The sequence below is a fragment of the Podarcis cretensis genome (assembly GCF_951804945.1).
Source record: "Podarcis cretensis genome assembly, chromosome: 3".
Classification (NCBI taxonomy): Eukaryota; Metazoa; Chordata; class Lepidosauria; order Squamata; family Lacertidae; genus Podarcis; species Podarcis cretensis.
In genome coordinates this window covers 51,202,299-51,225,122 of record NC_137172.1, presented here as the reverse complement: position 1 = coordinate 51,225,122, position 22,824 = coordinate 51,202,299, and the positions used below count along the sequence as shown (strand labels likewise).

Genomic DNA, 22,824 nt, shown 5'->3' with positions numbered 1-22,824 from the left:
TGTAAATCTTAATGTCAGCTCTGCACTAAATGTTTAACTTGGAGAACGGGGCTGAACAGTACTGGAGTAGAGATTATTTGTTTTTGCAAAATATTGTTGAGTCACACTAGGATGCAGGCAGGCTATGTCTGGAGTTTAGATGTTTTCATGCAGGCACCAAAATATTTTGTAACCAAATCATTAGTACATGTCTGGAACAGGATCATAACCAGGAAGCGTTGGCTTTGAAAGGAAGCAGGGGATGGAGCCAGCACTGAAATTAATGACAAAGAGATTTTCACTCTAAATAAGGCTGATCGGGTTTCTAATCCCCTTTACAGCAATTTTCTTCTTCCTATGAAATACTTTGATGAAGCCAGGGACTGCGTGTATTTTATTGTTACAAATAAATCATAACAAATTGTGCCTGGACTTGGTTGCAAACAATTATTTTCTGGTAGCCAGATATGAAGTCACCAGTTCCACCATGATAGCGCATGGAAACTTAACTTCTAGGTCATTGTTCCTCCACTGGTGGGCCTCAGTACCACAGCCTGCCCTCACTTACCTGTTGTGCCTTCCAGCTGGGCAGTAGCCTTTTGGTTGGACCAGTGCCAGCCCCAGCATCTCCTTGCATGTGGAGTACAGGTGGATGGAAAACAGAGAAGTGTGAAAAGAAGGTCTCCCTCCTCTCAGGGAAAAGGGCTAGAGGAGGTGCTGGAGGTAATTAGAAAGTGAGATAAAAGGTGTGGTGGTGGTGAATAGTAGTAATAGTAATAAAAAGATGACCTGGGAATAGAAACGAGTGTGCTTTTCGGGTTTGGCCCAGTATTATGTCCGGCTGTTCTCAAAACTGTTTTTATGTGTTAGGCACATCTTGGTTCCTTTCTGAAATGACCACCTTTTATCATGCGTTTTTGTATTGCCATTTCCCCCAAGAACGTCCGTATTTACTTCTATCACTTTATAAGTGCTAGAAGAAGAGAGGGACCTACAACAAAGGTGAAAATGCAATTGAAGGCTGTGATGTTGCTAAAGAGAAGAAGAATGAAGTTCAGCTCAAAGATACTGTAGTTTGGCAGGTGGATGTTGGGGTTTGTTTTGCTTTCGGTGAGCGTTCCGTTCCCATCATGCACTGGCAAAACATGGAAGTCTTTTGTAAGCACTCAAAATGATTGTCCCTCTCTCCCCAAATAGAATTGTTTCCTCCCCCAAACTAAAGGACAGCTTATGGGACAACATAATGGATTGGAAAATTATCCCCTTTCGGGAATCTTTATGCACCAGGTTTCGTCTGTGGATGGGTGATTTCTTTCTTCCTTTGTGACCAGCATCTCAATAATATTTCCCACCATGAATTGTCCTTCAAGTCACCCCCTATGCAAACCAGTGGAGACATCTTCTCTACCTTAAGGGTCACACCTGGGCTGTAATATACCAGCAGTATTGAGGAAGGGCATGTGTGCTCTAGGTGCTGCAACACTTTAACTGGGGATGCTTACAAAGTTGAGCACCCCTACAATGGACTACCACTCCATCCTTAATTGTCCAGTACTGTATTAACTTGAAGCTAAGCCTCAGACAATCCACGGTGGTGTTCAAAAAGTGCTAAACAAAGTAGGAAGTGTCAAAAAAGAATGTTCTTATTGTTTGTTACTGTTCCTTTATATTTTTAAACTTGTGCTAGGATTCCAAGGATATGAATATTGTGCCTATAATGAATTCTGTGATTTTTATTGCACCGTTTACAGAAAATTATAATTATCATGTCTTACTGTAAGGCTTTTATATTTGCTTATAATAAAGTGTGATGAAATGCAAGGAGAGCACAGTTGAAGCTCAAAAATTAAGTGGATTTATTACAGATGCATATTCTTTTTTCATTTTAAAAAATGCACACAGGGAGTTAGATATAATTCACAGACTCCGTATGCTTACTTTGGAAAACACTCACATTTAACAAAAATCTGGTGACTGTTTGCCATAGATGGCAATGATTAAGTCTCCTGCTTTTATGCCAGTCCCTTAAGAGTATTTCTGCACTGGCTTCAATTCATAACTTCAGAAATTCCTATGCTCCAGTTCATTGTCATTATTAATGTGTCTGTAAAATACTTAAAAGGGTACCAGGCACTGCACATAACGAAAAGGAAACTAATCTATGTCAAGAGGATCATGATCTAAAAGCTGAAATAGAATTGTGACATAGCAGACTTATCTAAGTAGGAAAGCCACTCCAGAGGGCTGTTTCACCTGCATCACTTCTGCAGAGAGGCAGGACTTGCAGAGATACCCATCTGCCCTATGACTAGACTGGGGAAGAAAGGCCATGGTTCTGTGGCCTGTTCCTGAACCCCTAACTCAGAGCAGTCCAGCTGGTGCTGGGATTCTCACCAGGCTCAGCATTGTGCAGTGCTAATTTGCTGTTTTCTCTCCTTGAAAAATAAATTCACAACCAGGGTTTGTGTTTTGGGGGGAGTGGAGGAGGTAAGGTAGAGATCAGATGGCTGCATGACAGGCCAAATATTATTGGAGAGTTTTAATGCTTGACCAGATTTCAGCCTCTTACACCACTTTGTTTTGTTAAAGTTTTTAAGAGTGGAGCAAGACAAGGACAAAGAATGCAGCCTGGAATGCACGGGGTCCCCCCAAAAGTCGCTGTGCGCCTCAGATGGCAGGACTTTCCTGTCCCGGTGTGAATTCCAACGGGCAAAATGCAAAGATCCTCAACTAGAAATCTCTCACAAGGGCAACTGCAAAGGTAATAAATCTCTTTCTCTTTCTATGGGCATAACAAAGCCTGTTATGAATTAATGCTTTAAGCACACCCCTTAATGTGTCTTCATTTAAAAAGAAGTGGAATCTATCATGAAATGTTGCAGTGCTAAGTGCTCCTCTTGGGGCATTCTGTTCCATTCTTCATCCCCAAAGTTTTCAACCTCCTGCCCCTCCAAAAAAGAAGTCAGCCAATAGTTCATGACCATTGAGCATGAGTACTGCATCTTAAATGGTTTGTGTGTTGAACTACTTGCATATCAGTGGAAGTGGTTAAGCAGCACCATATCTATAATTTCTCTTCAACAACCTTGCTCAGGGCTCCCCCAATCCTGCTGATTCTTCCATTTCGGGCATCACTGTTTTGGCTGCATGAGGACCAGCTCTCAGAGAGCCGAGAGTGCTGTTAGTGTATATGGACACTGTAAGGACCGTTGAGGTCCATCAAATATTTGCTGATCCTGAGTATACACATCTTGAGTATGATCTGCCAAAAGCACTGAGCCCATACAGTCCAAATTTACCAAGCTGCTGCCATGTTTTTCATTTAAGAGTATTCACACTCCAGATAACCTTGTCCGTCTGTACAAACCTGCCAAGTGATGAGTAGAATTTGCCACACATTTCTTTAAAATCACATACCAGAGAACATGTGGCAAACTAGTTCTATAGGCTGTGGTGTGGGATGGGATAGTGTGATTAGACTGAGAAGATATTAACACTATACACTCTAATGGCTGGCGTTGAAGAGCATGTTGTTGGATGGGATTCAGTGCTTGTACACCAGTTCCAATGACTTGAATCAGCAGCTATTCTACACTGCAGCCCTTTAATGTTGTTGCTGTATTGCTTTTCTGTAATTAGCTGGAACTTGTAGAAATAGAATATAGTTTCAACATATAGTCATTATGGCACTATATCATCCAGAAATGCCTTCCTCCCTGGTCAAAATTCCACCATAAAGTTTACTTATAAGAAGATGTCAGTTGGACTTCCATCTGAGAAGACATGTCTAGAATATTGCACTGTTGGAAAGGTCCAATGAAATGTTCATTAAAAGTGTCGTGTTTGCAGATCCTGAATGATTAAGAGCCTCCTGTTCACCAGGGCTTAGAGATTAGTAATTAATAGCATCTTAATGAATGATTTTCTTGTACTACTATTTTTTATTATTTCTCTATAAAAATAAGAAGAAAAACATGAGAAGAAATCAGTGATCAGAGACTTCCATCATTATGGAAACAAAAACTGGCATTTGGGTGATTAAAAGTAGTTGTTCATGACTGATCCCATAATTGGAATCAACAAGAAGCAATAAAACAAGGAGGCCAATCAAACAAGCCTTTTAATTAAATTAATTAATTAATTAAAGACACAAGAGTACTGAAAAGCCTTGTTAGTGCTTTGGCCAACCACACTGGATAGATTAGTGCTCCAATTATGTTTTATTGCTGGGGTGGGGGGGAAATCACCTCATAGTGTGTGTGAGGAAAAATATCAGAAGACAACACAGAAAACACTGGACTGCAACAATTTGGCAACAGCAAAAATTCTCCATAAAATACGAGTGAATGAAGAATAGTAATTCTATAGAAAGGCACTAGAGCAGGCTTCCTCAAACTTGGCCCTCCAGATGTTTTGAGACTTCAATTCCCATCATCCCTGACCACTGGTCCTGCTAGCTAGGGATCATGGGAGTTGTAGGCCAAAAGCATCTGGAGGGCCGAGGTTGAGGAAGCCTGCACTAGAGTGAAAGCAGATTAAATGATATGACTTCTGCATCTTAAATGGTTTCTATGCTGAACTATTTTCAGATCGGTGAAAGGGATTGAAACAGCATTAGAGAGCCAGTGTGGTGTAGTGGTTAAGAGCGGTAGACTTGTAATCTGGTGAACCAGGTTCGCGTCTCCGCTCCTCCACATGCAGCTGCTGGGTGACCTTGGGCTAGTCACACTTCTTTGAAGTCTCTCAGCCCCATTCCCCTCACAGAGTGTTTGTTGTGGGGGAGGAAGGGAAAGGAGAATGTTAGCCGCTTTGAGACTCCTTTGGGTAGTGATAAAGCGGGATATCAAATCCAAACTCTTCTTCTATATCTATCATTTCTTGTCAACATCCCATCTTCTACCCACCCTACTATCTTACTCCTTCCCTGTCCAGTTCTGATATTTAGTGTTCTGCTTCTCATTTCTGATTAATCTGAAAGTCATTTGGGCTAATTGGTGCAGAACTATTCAGGTTTTTGTGTTGCCAGCTTGAGGGAAAAATCTTGATACGCTTCCCAGCTTAAATGCAGGGTTTGATTTTCAACACAATGCTATCCTTTATGCATAAATACCGATGATCACAAAAGGTTTACCTTTGCTCGCTCTCTATCCAAAACAAGAGACCACACAGAGACATCCTCCAGGAGACAATTTTCCACGCCATGCATTCCTCATCTCTGTTAGCTCCAAAAAGCTCCTAAAGCACCAAGAATTCGTTAAAGAGACATTCTGTCTCATCCCTGTTCAGTCCTAAATGAAACAATTTGCTTGTTCTCTTAGTCTCTTTCATAATGCTCTGTTGTATTGTCTAATTGGCTCTACCTCCATATTTGTTCAAGGGTGACAAAGAAAACTTAATTGAGTTTTGAAATCCAAGCTCCTGTTGTATCTGTTGACAACACAAAGGAGACCTTTTCATACACTGGAAATTCTGTAGACCACAATGTACTTGTGGGATTCTTCCTGCTCCTAGAATACAAAGTTAAATAGAAAGTCAGCAAAAGAAGAAAGGAAGTCACACCATAGTTCTAAGGAAATTTTTATTTGCTAGTTGCACTGACTTTTCTCCTTCTGTTTCCCCAAGGAGCTGAAAGCCAGACCTAAGTGCAATTAATTCATTAATAGTGATTTAATTGTAGTATTCAGAGCCTTCTGTGGAAAGGAAGCATGCATGTGGTTCATATAGTCAGCAAACCTTTTCAGCAGGGGACCGGTCCACTGTCCCTCAGACCTTGTGGGGTGCCCGGCGATATTTTGAAGAGAAAAAAAAGAAATAACCCAGAGATGCATTTTACATAAAAGCACGCATTCTACTTATGTAAGAACATGCTGATTCCCAGACCCTTAGTGTGGGCCTTAGTGTGCCTACCCATGATATAGCCCATCCAGGCAGTATACAGAGCCAGATTGTGTTAGCTTCAGCAGTAGAGTTGCATGAAGTGCCTTCAGATCATTCTTAGGGTCTCTTGGTTTTAAAATCATCGTTCACAATTCTCCTAAGGCAAAGATGAAAGCAGTTTAGGGTAATATTATTATTATTATTATTATTATTAATAATAATTTATTTATTTATTTATACCCCGCCCATCTGGCTGGGTCTCCCCAGCCACTCTGGGCGGCTTCCAACAAAATATTAAAATACAATAGTCCACCAAACATTAAAAGTTTCCCTAAGCAGGACTGCCTTCAGATGTCTTCTAAAAGTCTGGTAGTTGTTTTTCTCTTTGACATCTGGTGGGAGGGCGTTCCACAGGGCGGGTGCCACTACCGAGAAGACCCTCTGCCTGGTTCCCTGTAACTTGGCTTCTTGCAGCAAGGGAACCTCCAGAAGGCCCTTGGCTGGGCTGAACGATGGGGGTGGAGATGCTCCTTCAGATATACTGGACTGAGGCCATTTAGGGCTTTAATGGCCAGCACCAACACTTTGAATTGTGTTCGGAAACATACTGGGAGCCAATGTAGGTCTTTCAAGACCAGTGTTCTGTGGTCTCAGCGGCTGCTCCCAGTCACCCGTCTAGCTGCTGCATTCTGGATTAGTTGTAGTTTCTGGGTCACCTTCAAACGTAGCCCCACATAGAGCACATTGCAGTAGTCCAAGCGAGAGATAACTAGAGCATGCACCACTCTGGCAAGACAGTCTGCTGGCAGGTAGGGTCTGAGCCTGTGTACCAGATGGAGCTGGTAAACAGCTGTCTTGGACACAGAAGGTAGGACCCATGAGCCTCAGTCAGCATGGCTAATGATCATGGATGATGGGAGTTGGAGTCTCAACACCATTTAGAGGACCACAGATTCCCCACCCCGTATGAGAACATTGAGCCTGGTTTTGAAACTCCTTCACTGTGATCAATCCAAATGGATCTTTCCTTTCCAGAATTTGGGTTTGGGTTTTCAGGGAGCATGTTACAGTGGAAGCATAACTGTCCCATGACATCACCTTGAGGTTTGACTGGCATGAACATAGCCAGCTACACGTGCCAGCTGAAGACCAGATGAAAACTCTTTTGGCAAGCCTTTTAATGCTGTGGGATGCCTAGATCCCAGGAACTGACAGGCTGTTTTTATTTTTATGAGAACTGTTATTTTATTGTCATAATTTTTATAGTTTTGTGCAGCTGTTGTTGTAACCCGCCATGGGATTTTAGGATGAAGGGCGGACCATAAGAATTCAAAATAAATAACTAAACAACTTTTTTCTGGGTCCCCCTCCCTTCCTTTTGGCACACATTATGGCCCTCACAGGCACACACAAAACACACTCACAGAGTTTTGTTGAGGGGTTTTCTCACATTCTGCCTTTTCTTTCAGCATGGAAAAGGTATGCTTCTTCCAAACCCTGAGTAAGCATAGGACACAGAGTCTGTTTAAAAGTAATAATTCAATATGTGCAATAAGGTCAAAATAATAAAAATATGGCACCCCCCCCCAAAAAAAATATGAGCATTAGATGCAAAAGCCAAGATTTCAGTGTTACCCACTTCATTTTCTGCTCTGTTTTCCATATTTAGCTAAAATCAGTCAGAGAGCGTTTAGGTTTAGTGACGCCTGCCACAAAGCAATGGGTGGTTCCTAAAGGCCAAGGGAGTTCCAGCCAGCTCTGTTATTCTTTTGTTTTCTTCAGAATATTTATTCCCTTAACCACCAGATGACTAGAATGTCAGATACAGTTCCAGGAAGGGAAATTACTTCTGTTCTTTTTGTTAATTATATTCCTTAAGAAGAAGAAGAAGGTGTGGGTGTGTATATTTGAATAGAATTCCACAAGGTTATGAGGGAAGTGTTATTAAGGCCTGGGTAAAAACTAAAAACAATGAAAATTATTTGCAGGATATCTTTGTTCTTTCTATGTTTCTCAGACCAACCGCTCCCAGTAGATGACCATAAGGGACAGCTTTCAATAACTATCCTTAAAAAAAATTATACAGTCGGGGGAGCATTAAAGGGTTTTGCAGAAAGGAATGATAGAAGGTGTTCCTAGCACAAACCCCCTCCCTGAAAAACGATTCAGACTAAAACAATAGAAAAACTTGCTCTTTGATTATCCTAAATTATTATTAGTTTCCTCCCTAATATTTTCCACTTTGGGGGATGATTTCACTTCCTCGCAAGCCTGGAACCAGATGTCACAGTACTAGAGACCACCCCAGAATGCACTTTCTAGCCTAATTTTGTAGATTTAAGAAGTGTAGAGACCAAATTTTCAATTGATAAGAAATACATTGAAAAATGAAACAAAACAACTCCCAGCAGTGTTTTATTTATAACATAGAACCCAACTACTTTATAACATGATCACCCATTGCCATCCTCTTCGGCCACACCAGTGTGGTGGGAAAATTCAAGGACTATCAATATTCTATTTTGCGAATGATTCTTGTTCTTATGAAGCTGCATAATTTTTTTTAAAAAAAATGAAACTAACCCTCATGAAAATTCACCAGCATTGTGAATGTCTCACAATATACAATATACAATGTGTTCATTAAGAGACATGTGGAGTTTTGACTAATGTACATATTTATGCAAGCAATTTCCCCCAATTTAATGCATTTCTGTAAGCTATCTTCGCTAATCACTTCATTTTAATGCAAACTCCCCCCTAATATATGCCTTTTTATAAACATTGGTTGGCTGGAGAACTACATTGGAAAATTCAGTTAAGTGTGAATTTTGAAGGCTAGCTTTGTTTGGGTTTGCAGATAGTTTCAGAAAGTGAAAATTTAATAAATGTAGCTTTAAATAGGAACTGAATCAAATTTCTCCTCCAGCCCTAGTGAGGAGTCTGTTGCTGAAGACTTCTACACAAGCCTTCCCTGCTTCTAACTCCATTCCTTCACATTGTGAAGTTTATGGAAAGGGCTGTGATCAGTAGAGAAAGCTGGCAGAGAGCACTCTCAGGCTTTATTTTATTTTATTTTTTAAAGGCTCTCGGATAACCCTTGGTAAGATCCCAATATTTCTCCAAAAGTTTTCTGGGAAAGCTTGGAAAAACCTTGCTAATTATGAGGTTAGCCGGAGAGAACTTGCAAACCACAGATTGTGCCTAATTTAAATCTTATTTCTAGGTTGCTGCTTATCCACTGGATCCCACTAGTTCTTTCTGTGTCCATTATATTATAATTAATTAATTTTTATTTCATTTTTACAGCCATTGACTTCTCTTTTCAAAGCACTGGGATAGTTGTGCAGTGATCATGTCCTCAGAGACTAGTGAAAGGCACCTCATAGAATCTGGCATGTAGGCTATATGAATAAATAAACCGCATCTAGATCTGGCCATATATTTTCCCCAAACTTCTCCAGCTGTTGGAAGCTGATGCCATCATATAGCAGTTAGCCTTTAGTTTAATTTTATTTATTTACTTCTTGTATTTTCAGATTTATAAACCATTTCACATCCAAAATCTGCTGAAGTGGTATACAATAATATAAAAATAAGATAAAATACAAAAAAAACCTGAACTCATAAATGAAAAACAATAAAATTGTTTCAATGACTGGATAGGGAATATTGCATAGAATGGATGGGTTACATTTCATGGATAGCCTTCTTACACAAAAATGTCTCCAGCTGCTGCTATCAAGCTGCAAGGCACTTGCCTAATTTCAGGTGGTGGTTGAGCTACCTGTCTCTCTAGCATTTACCTCCATTTTGGCAGCTATCTAATAATAATGAAGCAAGAACCCTAATGCAAGGGTAGCGAACAAGGTGCCCCCTTGACATTGCGGACTACAAGGCTCATGTGTCTCTGCCAATATGGGCAATGATCATGGATGATGGAAGTTTGGCTTTAGCTGTGCACAGCTGTTGTTGTTCAACTCCCATCAGCCCTAGCCATCATGGTCAATGGTCAGTGATGTTGGGAACTGCAGCCCAACACCATCTGAAGGGCCACAGGTTCCCCTTACCATCTGTACAATTTTATTGTGGAATCATGGAATCAAGAGAAGAATTAGATTGTTTTGTGTAGCATTCTATATATGCAAGCAAGAGGCCCGTTTTCTCTCTCCAGGGTCTCACAACTGTTAGCTGTTAATTGAGGTGGAGGGTTTTAGTGCTTGAGTGGCATCTCTTCACCTCACACCTCAGCATCTTCAAATCCCGAGTCTGCAATCGCTGCCAGCTTACTGTGTCTTGTCTCCATGTGCGCAATATCTATAACAGACGTGTCTAGTGGAGGAAAAACAGATTTCTCTTTCTGGGGCACTGTCAAGAGAACAATGTTCTGTTGCCAGCGGCTCATTTCCCAACTGAACAGATCCAGTGGGTGGATTGGAAGAAGTGGCATTTTAAGTTGGATCCATTTTAACTTTTTTTTTCTCCCTAAGATATTTTGGCCTTTCTGCCCATAAATTTGTTTTTTTGGTGGTTCGGAGAGCTCAAATGCAGAACAGTCTATGCCAAGTTTACTTTCAGATTCTGGGCAAAAAATGGAACTTTCAGCTTGGGCTTTCTGCAAGGCCAGTAAATTCCCAAGTGATGCCAACGACTACATATTTCTCGACAACTTTTCGTGTCAGGGACCAGATCTCAAAGCAGCCTTTGTTTGTCAATAATCATGGCCATAAATGTTTCCCTGTTAATTGCACTTCAGTGTTGCTTATGGACACGGAGGTGCTGAATACTACATTTAGCTCTAATGTTCTAGACTAAACGACATCTATTTATGCCTTGTTGGCTTGCTATGTTCCAAAATAAGGAACAGCCTTTTAAAATAAAGAATAAATCTGGCAACCATAAGGTATACCCTAACAAATATGTTCAGTGTTGGTCGCTGAAAAGGGATCTTCATTGTATGCACTGGCCAACATGGTTCCGTTTTGTTCTGAAATACTATATATCTCACTGGTGTTGGTAAAGCAGTTTCAGTCTGTTCAGGTTTTCAGTTCTCTGCAGTGGTGCTGAGGGAACTTTCACCATAACCTGAAAAGTGTTTCGTTAGAAGATTGTTGTTATTGTTTCGTCGTTTAGTCGTGTCCGACTCTTCGTGACCCCATGGACCAGAGCATGTCAGGCACTCCTGTCTTCCACTGCCTCCTGCAGTTTGGTCAAGCTCATGTTGGTAGCTTCGAGAACACTGTCCAACCATATCGTCTTCTGTTGTCCTCTACTCCTTGTGCCCTCAATCTTACCCAACATCAGGGTCTTTTCCAGGGAGTCTTCTCTTCTCATGAGCTGGCCAAAGTATTGCAGTCTCAGCTTCAGGATCTGTCCTTCCAGTGAGCACACAGGGCTGATTTCCTTAAGAAATGGATAGATTTGATCTTCTTGCAGTCCATGGGACTCTCAAGAGTCTCCTCCAGCACCATAATTCAAAAGCATCAATTCTTCGGCGATCAGCCTTCTTTATGGTCCAGCTCTCACTTCCATACATCACTACTGGGGAAACCATAGCTTTAACTACACAGACCTTTGTTGGCAAGGTGATGTCTCTGTAAGAAGATTAGCTACAAACAAAGGAATACTTTCACCTGCCTGTGTGCTTGAATTAACTATTCATACAACTATACCTGAGATAGTTCCTATTTGTGAAGGTACTTGGGTCCAAGGCTATTTTGGGTGTTTATGCCAAACCTTGAATTGGGCCTGGCATTTTCAGCACTTTCAGGACCTGTGACACTTTGCGACCAAACCATTGCCATCCTCACAATAGTTGCAGATTCTGAACAGCTTCAAAGGCAACCACTTGTAGAGCCCATTGCAGTATTTCAGGTGGGAGATGTCTAGAGCTCAGACAATTGGGGCCCAGCTATCCAGGGCAAGGAATGGCCATAGCTGGCAAACTAGCCTAAGCTGGGCATAAGCACTGCTAGCCACAGAAGCCAATTGGAACTTCAGGAACAGATTGGAATCCAAGGGTACTCCCAGGCTATGAACTGGTTCCTTCAGGGGCAGCATACCCACTCACAGCACCACCATCTTATCAAGATTCTGCCTCAGTTTATTGGCCTCCATCAAGCCAATAAACTTCCAGTCACCAGTCCAAGACCTGCACAGACTCTCTTGTTTTAGACAGAATTGTGACCCCATCACAAAGCAGAGAGGAATAAACAGAAGGAACTGTGGCTTTCAGGAAGAATTAGAAAAAGCAACAGTCAAACTTCACCAGAATTTATGCTGGTGCCGAAAGAAGGTGAAAAATATTTTCTCACCAAGCAAGATTCCAGTGGAGCATTCCTTATTTTATCACAAAGATTTAGTAAATATCTAAATTGCTGAGTGGTTGCAAATGGGAATTGCTCAGAGGTAGGCTCTGTTTAGGTGCCAATGGAAGAACACTCCAACTTAGATAACTTTGTCTCTTTGCAGAGATCCAGAATGCAGCATTTTGCTTTTTCAAAAGAGGTAGAAATGGTCTGTTGCTTCTGGCACTATACACCAGCCCTTCTGTGTATGCATGTGTGTGGAAATGCTGTACTTTTCTGTGAGTGTTGAACACCCCTAGTTTTAATATATGAACGTTTTGGGGTTGTGTGTGTGTTTTAAAATAGCACCTGAAAGTCTAAGGCCAAACTTAACCTCTCTGTAGATGTATAGCTGTTCTCTCCTCATTAGGAGTTCCCTTGCATGTTCAGTGAGTACATGAAAGGGGTGTGTGATTGTTCCCGCTGAGCGTGACACCCCACCTGGTGGCCATTTGTTCATTTTTAGTGAGAGAAGGCCTTACTCAGACATAGAAGACACATACTTCCAGTTCTGCAGTTCTGCCAAAGGTATGAGGACATGGATGGGCAAATTTGTCAATTTCATTTCCTCTCATTCAGCTTTCCATTGCTCCAAGTCTAGTTCTTCACATTTACACATCAGTTTGCTTGCTTGCTTGCTTTCATTCAAATAAAATCCTCTTAAAAATTGATCAGTCTTTCAGTGTGAATTTTTCCTAACAGACACATTTTTGTATGCAAAAATTGTGCTTGATGCACATATTTTTGTAAAGCAATTTCCTGTGAGATGAGTTTTAGTAAGTTATTTTCGTTAATATATGCATCTTTCTGCAAAGTTTACCCCATTGCCTGCATTTTTGCGCACATTACTTGACCAAAAAACAGCATTGCAAAATTCAGAAAAGTGCACATTTTTCATATCATGGCTATATTTTAATCTGCATGATGTTTCAGAAAGTGTGAATTAGGCAGGTTCATATTGAAATGCAAACTGAATCAAATTTATTTCCCATCCGCGGAAGAGGGGGTGTTGCTAGTGGGTGCATCTGTATTTGGAAATGGCTAAGAGGCAAAATCCTATTTTCCCCTCATGTTCAATGAACACATCAGGGGGTCCATATGAACACTTCTATGAATGTCTCTCTTGCTCAGTTTCTCATTGAGAAAATCAATCTATCAATTCAAGTGTATTGCTTAAAACCACCAATTATCATTTTATAAAGTAAAATGAGGAAGGCAGGAAGGAGAGAATAAACGCAACAAAAGCCAATAGTCACCACAAATCAACAAAACTGGGGGAGGAATATATATAATAGAACAAATGTTATGAAAAATAAAACAGAATTAAGCATAATCAATGCAAAGTGACTAAATAAAAGCTGGTAGTTGACTAGCAAAAGTCCGTCTCAGCCAGTAATCTGCTGAGGTTTAAATTTCCATCATATCTGTTTTTAATTTTAGCTTGCAGGTAACTTTTGGTCAGTATGAAACTTGCAAAAATAAAATTGAGATAGCTGAAACAATCAATCAAGCTTTTATATCAGTATATTTTACCTTGTAAAAATTGGCTCATCCCTTGGCTAGTGCCATTTAAAATTAGCTACTCTTCTCAGTATCTTAATATCCTTGTTAAAAACAGGAAGTCTGTGTTTTGACACATTGAGGAATGGGTAAAGAATTTCCACAGGTCAGCAAGCTAGTTCTCGCTAATGTCAGCTAACAAGTGAACCGGTGTACTTCTCTTATATTTTAAATCCACAAGGGCACTAAGGTAAGCTGCCCCACCCCCAAGACCTGAATTTTTGTGTGAGCATCGTATGTGGATGGTGAAATGTACTTTGAAGAACAGACCACTGAATGCTGAAATGTTGTTACTGTCATTTATGGATCACCTTGCCAGGCTTGTTGCATCCTTCACATTTTGCAATTGCCTGTCTTTTAAAATATGGAAATGGCTCAGCAGTGTGGGGGAGCATCTCTATAAAATTATCTATTTATTATTACATTTATACCTCACCTTTACTCAAGAGACCATTAGCCATGATGGCTGATTGGAACTGGAGGGCCACAGGTCCATTATTCCTGGTTTAACTGGTATAAAACCAACTTAAAGCTTGTGCGGATGCTTCCACAAGATGTCACTGAAATTCGGCATTCTGAAAACTGGGGCGGCAGGGTGGCGGGCGGAGGAGGAGAAGCCAGAAAACGGAAACATCCATATAAAGTGGGTGAGTGGGTGCAGAGGGAAATCTTATAAGTATCCAAATGGTGTGACTTAATATTAGTCCCATCTGTTCAAATCTTTACAGATTTAAGAAAATCTCTCCATTTGGTTCAAGAACAGCTAAGCGTCTGTAGCTTGCCCTTAGGGTATATTTTACTTCAAACATTTCACTTTAGTCACTTTCTAAGTAGTCTTTTCTCATTGATAAGTATTATTTTGATCTGTTGAGTAGGAATTTCTGTTTATAAAATAAAAAGATAGATAACTGCAGAAATGAGTATAATATCTTGTACATGAATACTCACTGGCCTAGAGAAAACAGAGTAAGCTTGCTTTGCCCCATTTAAATGGGGCCGGGCCTGTATGGATTTTTTTTGTTGAGGGAAAAAATACCCATCTTTGAAACAAGTCCATTTGTAAAAACATGTATTTTCACCTTTGCCATTCAATGAGATACCTAGGATTAAATGCACAAATCCAATCAGACTGTGACAACAACAACAACAACAACAACAACAACAACAACAACAACAACAACTTATTATTTATGCCCTGCCCATCTGGCTGGGTTTCCCCAGCCACTCTGGGAGGCTCCCAGCAGAATAGTAAAAACACGATAAAACAGCAAACATTAAAAACTTCCCTAAACAGGGATACCTTCAGATGTCTTCTAAAAGTCAGATAGTTGTCTATTTCCTTGACATCTGATGGGAGGACATTCCACAGGGTGGGCACCACTACTGAGAAGGTCCTCTGCCTGGTTCCCTGTAGCTTCACTTCCTGCCATGAGGGAACCACGAGAAGGCCCTCGGAGGTGGGACTCACTGTAAAGCTAAGGCATATGATCCAGCTCACTGTAAAGCTAAGGCATATGATCCAGCTCATGAAGAGGACAAGATGTGGAACTTTCCATATAACTAAATGTGAGGAAATCTGATGAACCTTTAATAAACACCTGCATTTGAAAACCAGTGCCCTAAACTATGAATAGGAAAGTTATGGCCCTCTAGATGTTGTTGGACTCCCATCATCCCCAGGCAACATGGCCAATGGTCACAGATGGTGGGAACTGTTGTACGACAGCATCCGGAGGGCCACAGGTTCTCCACCCCTGCCCTAAACAGGTAGAAGAGCAACATTGAAACATTCTTTGTCTTGAGGTAGAAACACGCACTTCAGCTCCATGACAGTAGGAGGCAGCTTCCTGTGTGAAATATCCTTGGGGTTGAGTGTTGATTTAATGCTCTTTATTTCAGCTCATGGTAAACAGTGAGTGAGTGCTTTCCCCCCAAACCTCTGGCTATATATACATTATTTACACAGTTACAGATAGGTAGCCGTGTTGGTCTGCCATAGTCAAAACAAAATAAAAAAAATCCTTTAAGGTGCTACTGGAAGGAATTATTTACACAATGAGTCCTGTGTGACTGACTGTTCCTGCAGGCCAATCAGGTTGTTGATTCACTTCCTCCTGGAGCCGGATTAGGCGGCTCCTACAGACCAACCAGGTTGCTGCCTTCTAAGATCCTACCTGCCTATTGTTCTAGGATCCAAGCTCAGTACATAACACTGTGCTTGAATAATTCCAGAAACGTTAGACTGCAGGTGTCATGTTCCATCAGATTTAACTTTCTGTAAACTCCTGGAATATTAGATAGACTGCAAAGAAGGATGTTTCAGTCAGAGGAAATCTATAGGAATTCATCTCTCTGGCACCCTTCAGTGATAATTCCTATATAAGAACTGATTTATAATACTATCAGCCTTGTATGAGAGAGCTTGGATGCAATCCTTCACACATTCTTTGGGAGAATAGGCGAAATGCATCTCAGTGGGGCTTGCTCCTGACAAAGTGTGTTGAGGATTGGAGCCCTCGCGTCCTGGAATTTAGATCACTTTTCCTTTTGACATTTAAACCACATGCTGCACTAAAAATGAAGACAGAAGTCCACCAAAGGAGAGATTTATTTTCAGTTGAAACACTCTCTCCATTAAAACCACATGCTAGTAAGTAATGTATAAGCAAACTTATAAGCTTAGGATAAGGCGTACGGTATGAAAGCTGGGCAAAGCAGTTGTATTTTATTCTTACTTTTTAAAACATTGGCAGTTGACTACCACAGCACAGCCCAACTACAGCAAGAGCCTTTGGTGTGAATTTAAGAAACTGGCCTTTATGGGGGGGGGGAAAGTGTCTCATGGCACCTTAAAGATGAATAGATTTATTGTGGCAGATGCTTTGATGGACTAGGGCCCACTTCATCAGATGCCTCAGATATGAGGGATTTTTTCTTCCAAAAACCAAAATGTACTTCTAATGAGAGTAGGAAGTTTCACTTTTTGGAAAGCAGAAATTTGTCATTAAATGTTGTCCATATTTAAACTGAACTTTTAAAAATTCCCCCAGTGTTGCAGTTTCAAGCACAGGAGTGCTAAGCCTTTGAACTTCCATATATGCAGTGCTTTTTTTCTGGGGGAATGCAGAGGTACGCATACCCCTAAACATTTTGTGATTCTTTGTACTTTTGTCCATTTACTGTATTTATTTTCCCCGATTTGAGCTATAAAATGGTGATTTTCTTGAGTCAAAATGAAAGTACCCCTAAACATTTTATTTTTTTAAAAAAAACAACACTGCATATATGTGTATGTAATGAGCCCTCCCAAATATCTTTAAAAGGACTCATGGAGTCTGGGGAGTCAAGAAAACGAAGTGCACTTTTTATTACAGATATTAATGTTGCAGTTTGAAGTGACTAGATTCACAGTAACTGAGTCCTTTTGGAAGAAAAACATTACCAAGGCCATAGGTTTAATTAAATATTTACTTGCAGAACTACCTTCAAAAACAAAACCATCAAAGACACATAAAAAATATCCATACAATAACTTGAGGTGTCCAGCACAGGCTCAGCTTATTAGAAATAACTTTAATGTAATCAGAGCTGATAAACATAGCAGCCTCGCTCTGGCTCTGTCCCTGTCTGTCTGTCTGTCTGTCTGTGTCTCTTCATTTCCTGCATTCCAGCCCCTTTAGCTTGGAGCTGTTTACCTGGAGAGCTTCATTTACATCTCTACTCCATGGAGCCTCGCCATCTTGAGAGGGTGGTGGCTCTTTTCTTTGTCACATGATCTAAGGTTAATCACTCACATGTTAGCTGCTAGAGAACAACAATTAATTAATTATCAACTCAGTAAAAGCTGAGAGAGAGAGCTCTTCTTGTTGTACTTTAGCTTCAATGGAATATACCAGTTAAACCCTTTCACCAATAGAGATAGACATTCCCATTTTAGTGTCAATTAAACCAATTATACTCATCAGTTTTAACAGAAGCAAGTATTGAAAGAAAACACCTAGTCCTGTTGGGGCAGGGGTGGGGGTGGGGTGGAGAATGATGGGGTAAGGATTTCAGGATAGGCTTCATAGGATTTCAAAGTAAGTTGAACTGTGAATCCAGGGGAGCAGGGAACTCATCACAGAATCAGATATTTTTACAGTATTAATTAAGTATGTATGCTAGTTAATGAATCCATTTGATTTCTACTTGGTGTTCAGATCTTATATTCATAATGGACTTTAATAGTTCAGTACTTAATTACAGTAACAGGAATTGGCTATAGAAGTCTTTACAGTATTAAATATGATGCTTGCAAAAGTGCCTAGTTTTTTTCTTTCCTTTTGGGCAAATTCCTGTGGTCCTGGTGCTGGTAAAGTCAACTATTTTCCTGGAAGACTGGAAATACAGCTTTGATTTTTCATGCCTAGATCAAAATTCAGGAATTCTGCTGTCCTTCTGATGACATCATCAGGAGCACACCATGGTTCCCTAATCCTTCCCCCACTCCATGCCTAAGTACTGCCCTTTCTGATTACCATATTTCTTTGTCATTTTCCCAGTCTAGTGGCAGTTACAGAAGTAGCAACAGCAGAAGTACTGAAGGCCACAGCCATTTTTCTCCTTTTCCTTCTTCCTGGAATCTTAGTGTCTCAGTGACCCTGGAAGATGTAGAAAACTGCATTTGCCAGTGTCTCTGGCATCGGGGTGTGAGTGGGAGGCATTTTATAGCTCCTTCGCTGCTGCTACTCTTGTTGCAGTTTCCATGGTCAGAACAGATATGTGAATAGGGGACAGAGAATCAAGGTCAGGGGGCCCTTTTCTGGCTCAGATTAAGACCCAAGCCAGAGAAAAACTTAATGGGATGAGGGGGACTGCTGCTTGATTCAATATATGCCTGAGCATTACAAGACGAACACATTTCTATTTCAACCCCCCCCCTCCAAATGTATGAAACTTGGCATGACAGAGAAATATTAACCACAAATGAGATATGTGTTGTTGTTTTTTCAAGCAAGCTGTATTTCAGAGGCATAGTTATATTCAGTACCCCCCCCCCAAAAAAAAACGGCCTTCTGGTACATTAAGGCCGATCAGACAGCATGTGTGGCTGTTGTTATTGCAAAAATGGAGCAAGGATCCATACAATTTTGCAAAGTATACTTCATGGTCATCTGGATCAAAGGATGAGTATTATATTCCTTTTGGGTGTTTCCTCAATTTCCCTGGCTGAAGACTTGCTCTGAATATTCAAGGAGAAAACTGACAACCCAAAGGAAGCTGTGCAGAGCCAGCCTATGGACTTAGCATCACTCACACCTATTTTATTTTATGGTATTCTGATGTACACAGGCACTAACATTGTATTGCTTTCCCCCTCCCTTTCTTTAGATCTTTCAAGATGTGTGGCAGAGAGGAAGTACACTCAGGAACAAGCACGCAAGGAGTTCCAGCAAGTGTTTATTCCAGAATGCAATGATGATGGCACTTACAGCCAGGTTGGCTGAAAACTCTTGACTCTTTATCTGGCATGTCTATCAATTCAGATTTATGTCTGTTGCATTTGGTTGCAACAGCTCATTTTTCTGACTTAGAGTAACTATGGGTTGGCTCTGATGTCACAGTTCATATTTTAAAACAGCTAAAAGGAATATATATGCCTTTATAAACTTGGGAAAGTCAGACCTGAACTCTTAGCTTAAGGCCACTGAATTGTGTGACGTGTGGGTCTCACACTTGACTATAGTCAACAACATTATGAAGCAATATTTCTTCAGCTCTTTCCTGTCCATCTGGGTGAAAGTACATGATTATGCTTTGAAAGTACAGTTAAAGACTAAATGTGTCCTTGTTGATTTCCAAAGTCTGGGGTGAACATCAGGTTTTGTCCCCTCTCAGCTGAGTCCCAGATTGCATCCCATGTCCTATAGGGGGAAAATGGAGGTCATTGACACTAGATAAAACTGGGTATTAGGACTGAAGTGGCTTAGTCATGCTGGCCACATGACCCGGAAAAACTGTCTGCGGAAGCGGACGAACGCCGGCTCCCTTGGCCTGTAAAGTGAGATGAGCACCACAACCCCAGAGTCGTTCGTGACTGGACTTAATTGTCAGGGGTCCCTTTACCTTTAATAGTAATTTAGAGGATTATGGCAGAGTATAGTAGCTAATTGATAAAACTGTTTTTAATGAAAATTTGAAACACTAAACTGTGCATGTTCTGTTATATATACCTTGTGTTGTTTTCTGACAGGTTCAGTGCCACAGCTACACAGGCTACTGCTGGTGTGTCACTTCCAATGGGCGTCCCATCAGTGGTACAGCCGTAGCACATAAAACTCCACGTTGCCCAGGTAAAAACATATATCATGTCTAAAAGAATCTGTTCAACTTTTCATTTGACTGTTTTAATCCGGCTATAAACATATCGTTTACCGGGAAAGAAAAGATCTTACATCTGGTGCAGTAATGGAAATTTCCTACACTCATAGATAGACATTTCAGCTTTCCTGAAAAGCTCAACTAATTCTCTGTTAAGGTTGGCTTTTAAGCCTCACACTGGATTAGATGATTTTTCTTCCTTCTTGGATTCCATGTGGTTTGGTTTCCCATCATTTGAGTGGAGTTATGAACTTTGGATTTGGATGAACCTCATGTCCCAACATAATAGCCAACAGTACTTCAAACAGCAAACTAACTTCCTATTGAAGTCATTCAAAGAAGATTGTAGTTTTATAGATCTTCCGTGCAAAACTTAAATGACCTCAGACCAATATTTAGGGCAGGCCCACATGGGATCAAATCCAATCCCAAATTCAACCCACCATTCGGTCCACAGTCTTGCAAGCCAAACAGCCAATTCCATGTTTCACCTCTAAGTCCTAAGATGCCCCAAACACCACTTCATGGGGGCATTTGGAGATCCAACACACTGTCAAGGTTTAAGAAGGTTTAAGGTGGCCCTACAAACAAACCTGCATTTCTTTCCCCCCACTGCCCCACCTCACTTCCCCCCACTCTTGCCTATGGTAGCTTCTTGGGCTGGATATCTGGAAACTGGGGCAAAGAACATCTCTGAATGAGAGGCATGTTCCATTGATACTGAAAGAGGTGGTGGTACATGCCTTATGGAAAAACCTATTGTTGGATCACTTAGATTTGGATGATTATCATCCAAGCAGTATCAAATACTGCTCCCTCCCCCAAGTGCCTAGTGCCTAGTCAACTCCAGGCTTTCTTTGATTATACTGATAGATCCCTTCTAGTTTGGTTTTGGCTTTTTGGGGGGGACAGAAACTGCCTTGGTTACTCTAGTAGATAATTTGCCTAGAATTGCCTTTTGATAAGCAAATAGAATTGGTTCCCAGATCTTAGCCCCCGCCTCTCACAAAGACAATAATTGTCAGATCAATGGGCTCAGGGACTGTGGGCAACAGTGATAAAAAACATATGTGGATGAAGGTGTTCCAATAAATCCAGTGCATTTTTAAATCCTTAAGTGGGCACAGTCTAGTCAAAGTTCACCCTTTTTAACTGTGGAGAGCATTGAACTTCTGAGTTAACTCAAAGCCTTGAATCTTCACAAAAAGCTCAAACTGATGGGTTTACTATTGGATGCTTTACGAGACAGAATTCAGTCTGTTTTATATTTATATTTGGTCATCCATGATACTTACTTGGGCGGTAGGGTGGATTGTGTTTCTTGCACAAAACATGGACATGATCCATGTTTAAAAATAAGCTTTATTTGTGTAATATTCATTTAAAATTCATTACCTTATGGAGTTGGGGAAAACATCCCATATTCTTCCTCTGCAAGGGTCCTAGAAGATAAATTAATTACTTGGTTTGGTGTGATACAATAGACTGTAGGTAGAATTCTACATTGCTGAACAATCCCTCCTCTCCCCCTACCAATATTCTAAGGGTTCTCCCCCAGTTTAAGCCAATTTCAGTGCACCTGGATCATGGGGAGAGGGGGGGAGGAACCCATTGCACAGGTAAAAGACCTCATGCTGGGCTTGCACTAATAGGACTCATTAGGTAGAGTTGCCATCTTTCAAAAAGTGAAAATCTGTACAGAAAAGTTGTTGAGCTTGCAAAATTGCAAATAAAGTGGACGTTTTTGAGCTTTTTTCAGGGAAATCAGCAAAAATAACTTTGCAGACATTGGTTGCCATAAATCCGGATTATCCCTGATAATCTGCCTGGACACTGATTTTGGCTGCAGTATTCCGGGTACGTCCAGGAAATTCTGGACATAGGGCAGCCCTACATAAGGTGAATCCTGCTTTCAGTTCTCATACATTTTGGTCCTTCAGTGGGTTTTTTTCATAGCCTTGGATGTACCCCTAGAAATTGCCTGTAGCTAAACTACACACCCTGTTGGTATCCCCCCTGAATCCTCACTAGATTCACTGAAGTCTATCTGCATTATGCCACCCACTGAACTCTTTCCACACTGTTCTTGCAGATTAACTGAAATCCCAGTTATTTGTTATCTAACTCATTGCTTTCCACATGAGCTCATGTAGGTCACAGTGTAACTCTATGGATGCAACATTCCTGTGCATCTGAACTCCTGCTTATCTGCATGTTCCCACTGTTTCCTGGACAAGGCTGTTTGGATAAATGAGGCTATGCTGTGTTTGCTACAACTGATCCATCTTTGAAAAACAGTTAGGCCACCAATATTAAAATCAACTTTGCACACTCCAGTCTTAGACGATGGGCACTAAGCATTATTACAGTTCACAGGTTCTCCAGTGCTCCCCCTGCCCCCATTAGTCTACTATTGTAAGAAAACCAGTCAACTTGAGAGGTACAGAGTAATCAAATGTGCTCTCCTGGCAGCATAAAGACAGCATAAAGATAAATACTCCCATCCCCCACAAACTGTCTGCTGAAAAGTACCAGATGCAACACAGACATTTTTACTGCTCCCTAAGTCAAGATATCAACATTTAGGGAACTGAAAGAAATTCCAGAGCCACTGAGCCCTTGGGAGACGGAACGGAAATTTAGAAACAGGTGTTAAATGGTTGCAGGGAAATGTGATGTTAGCTAACATTTGGTTAGCTAA

At 40.9% G+C, this 22,824-nt stretch overlaps 1 protein-coding gene across 2 annotated transcripts in view; it reads left to right on the top strand.

Annotated features, from left to right (window-relative positions):
- SMOC2 (SPARC related modular calcium binding 2) overlaps window positions 1-22,824 on the top strand; it is a 128,815-nt gene that overhangs the window by 40,600 nt on the left and 65,391 nt on the right. Inside the window, exons 2-4 of one of the 2 annotated variants that reach the window (XM_079971370.1) lie at window positions 2,569-2,740; window positions 19,134-19,240; window positions 19,996-20,095. In XM_079971370.1, coding sequence (XP_079827496.1) covers window positions 2,569-2,740; window positions 19,134-19,240; window positions 19,996-20,095 — 379 coding nt within the window. Of the gene's footprint in view, window positions 1-2,568; window positions 2,741-15,997; window positions 16,414-19,133; window positions 19,241-19,995; window positions 20,096-22,824 lie in introns of those variants that run through there. The other variant, XM_079971371.1, reaches the window with a different exon arrangement.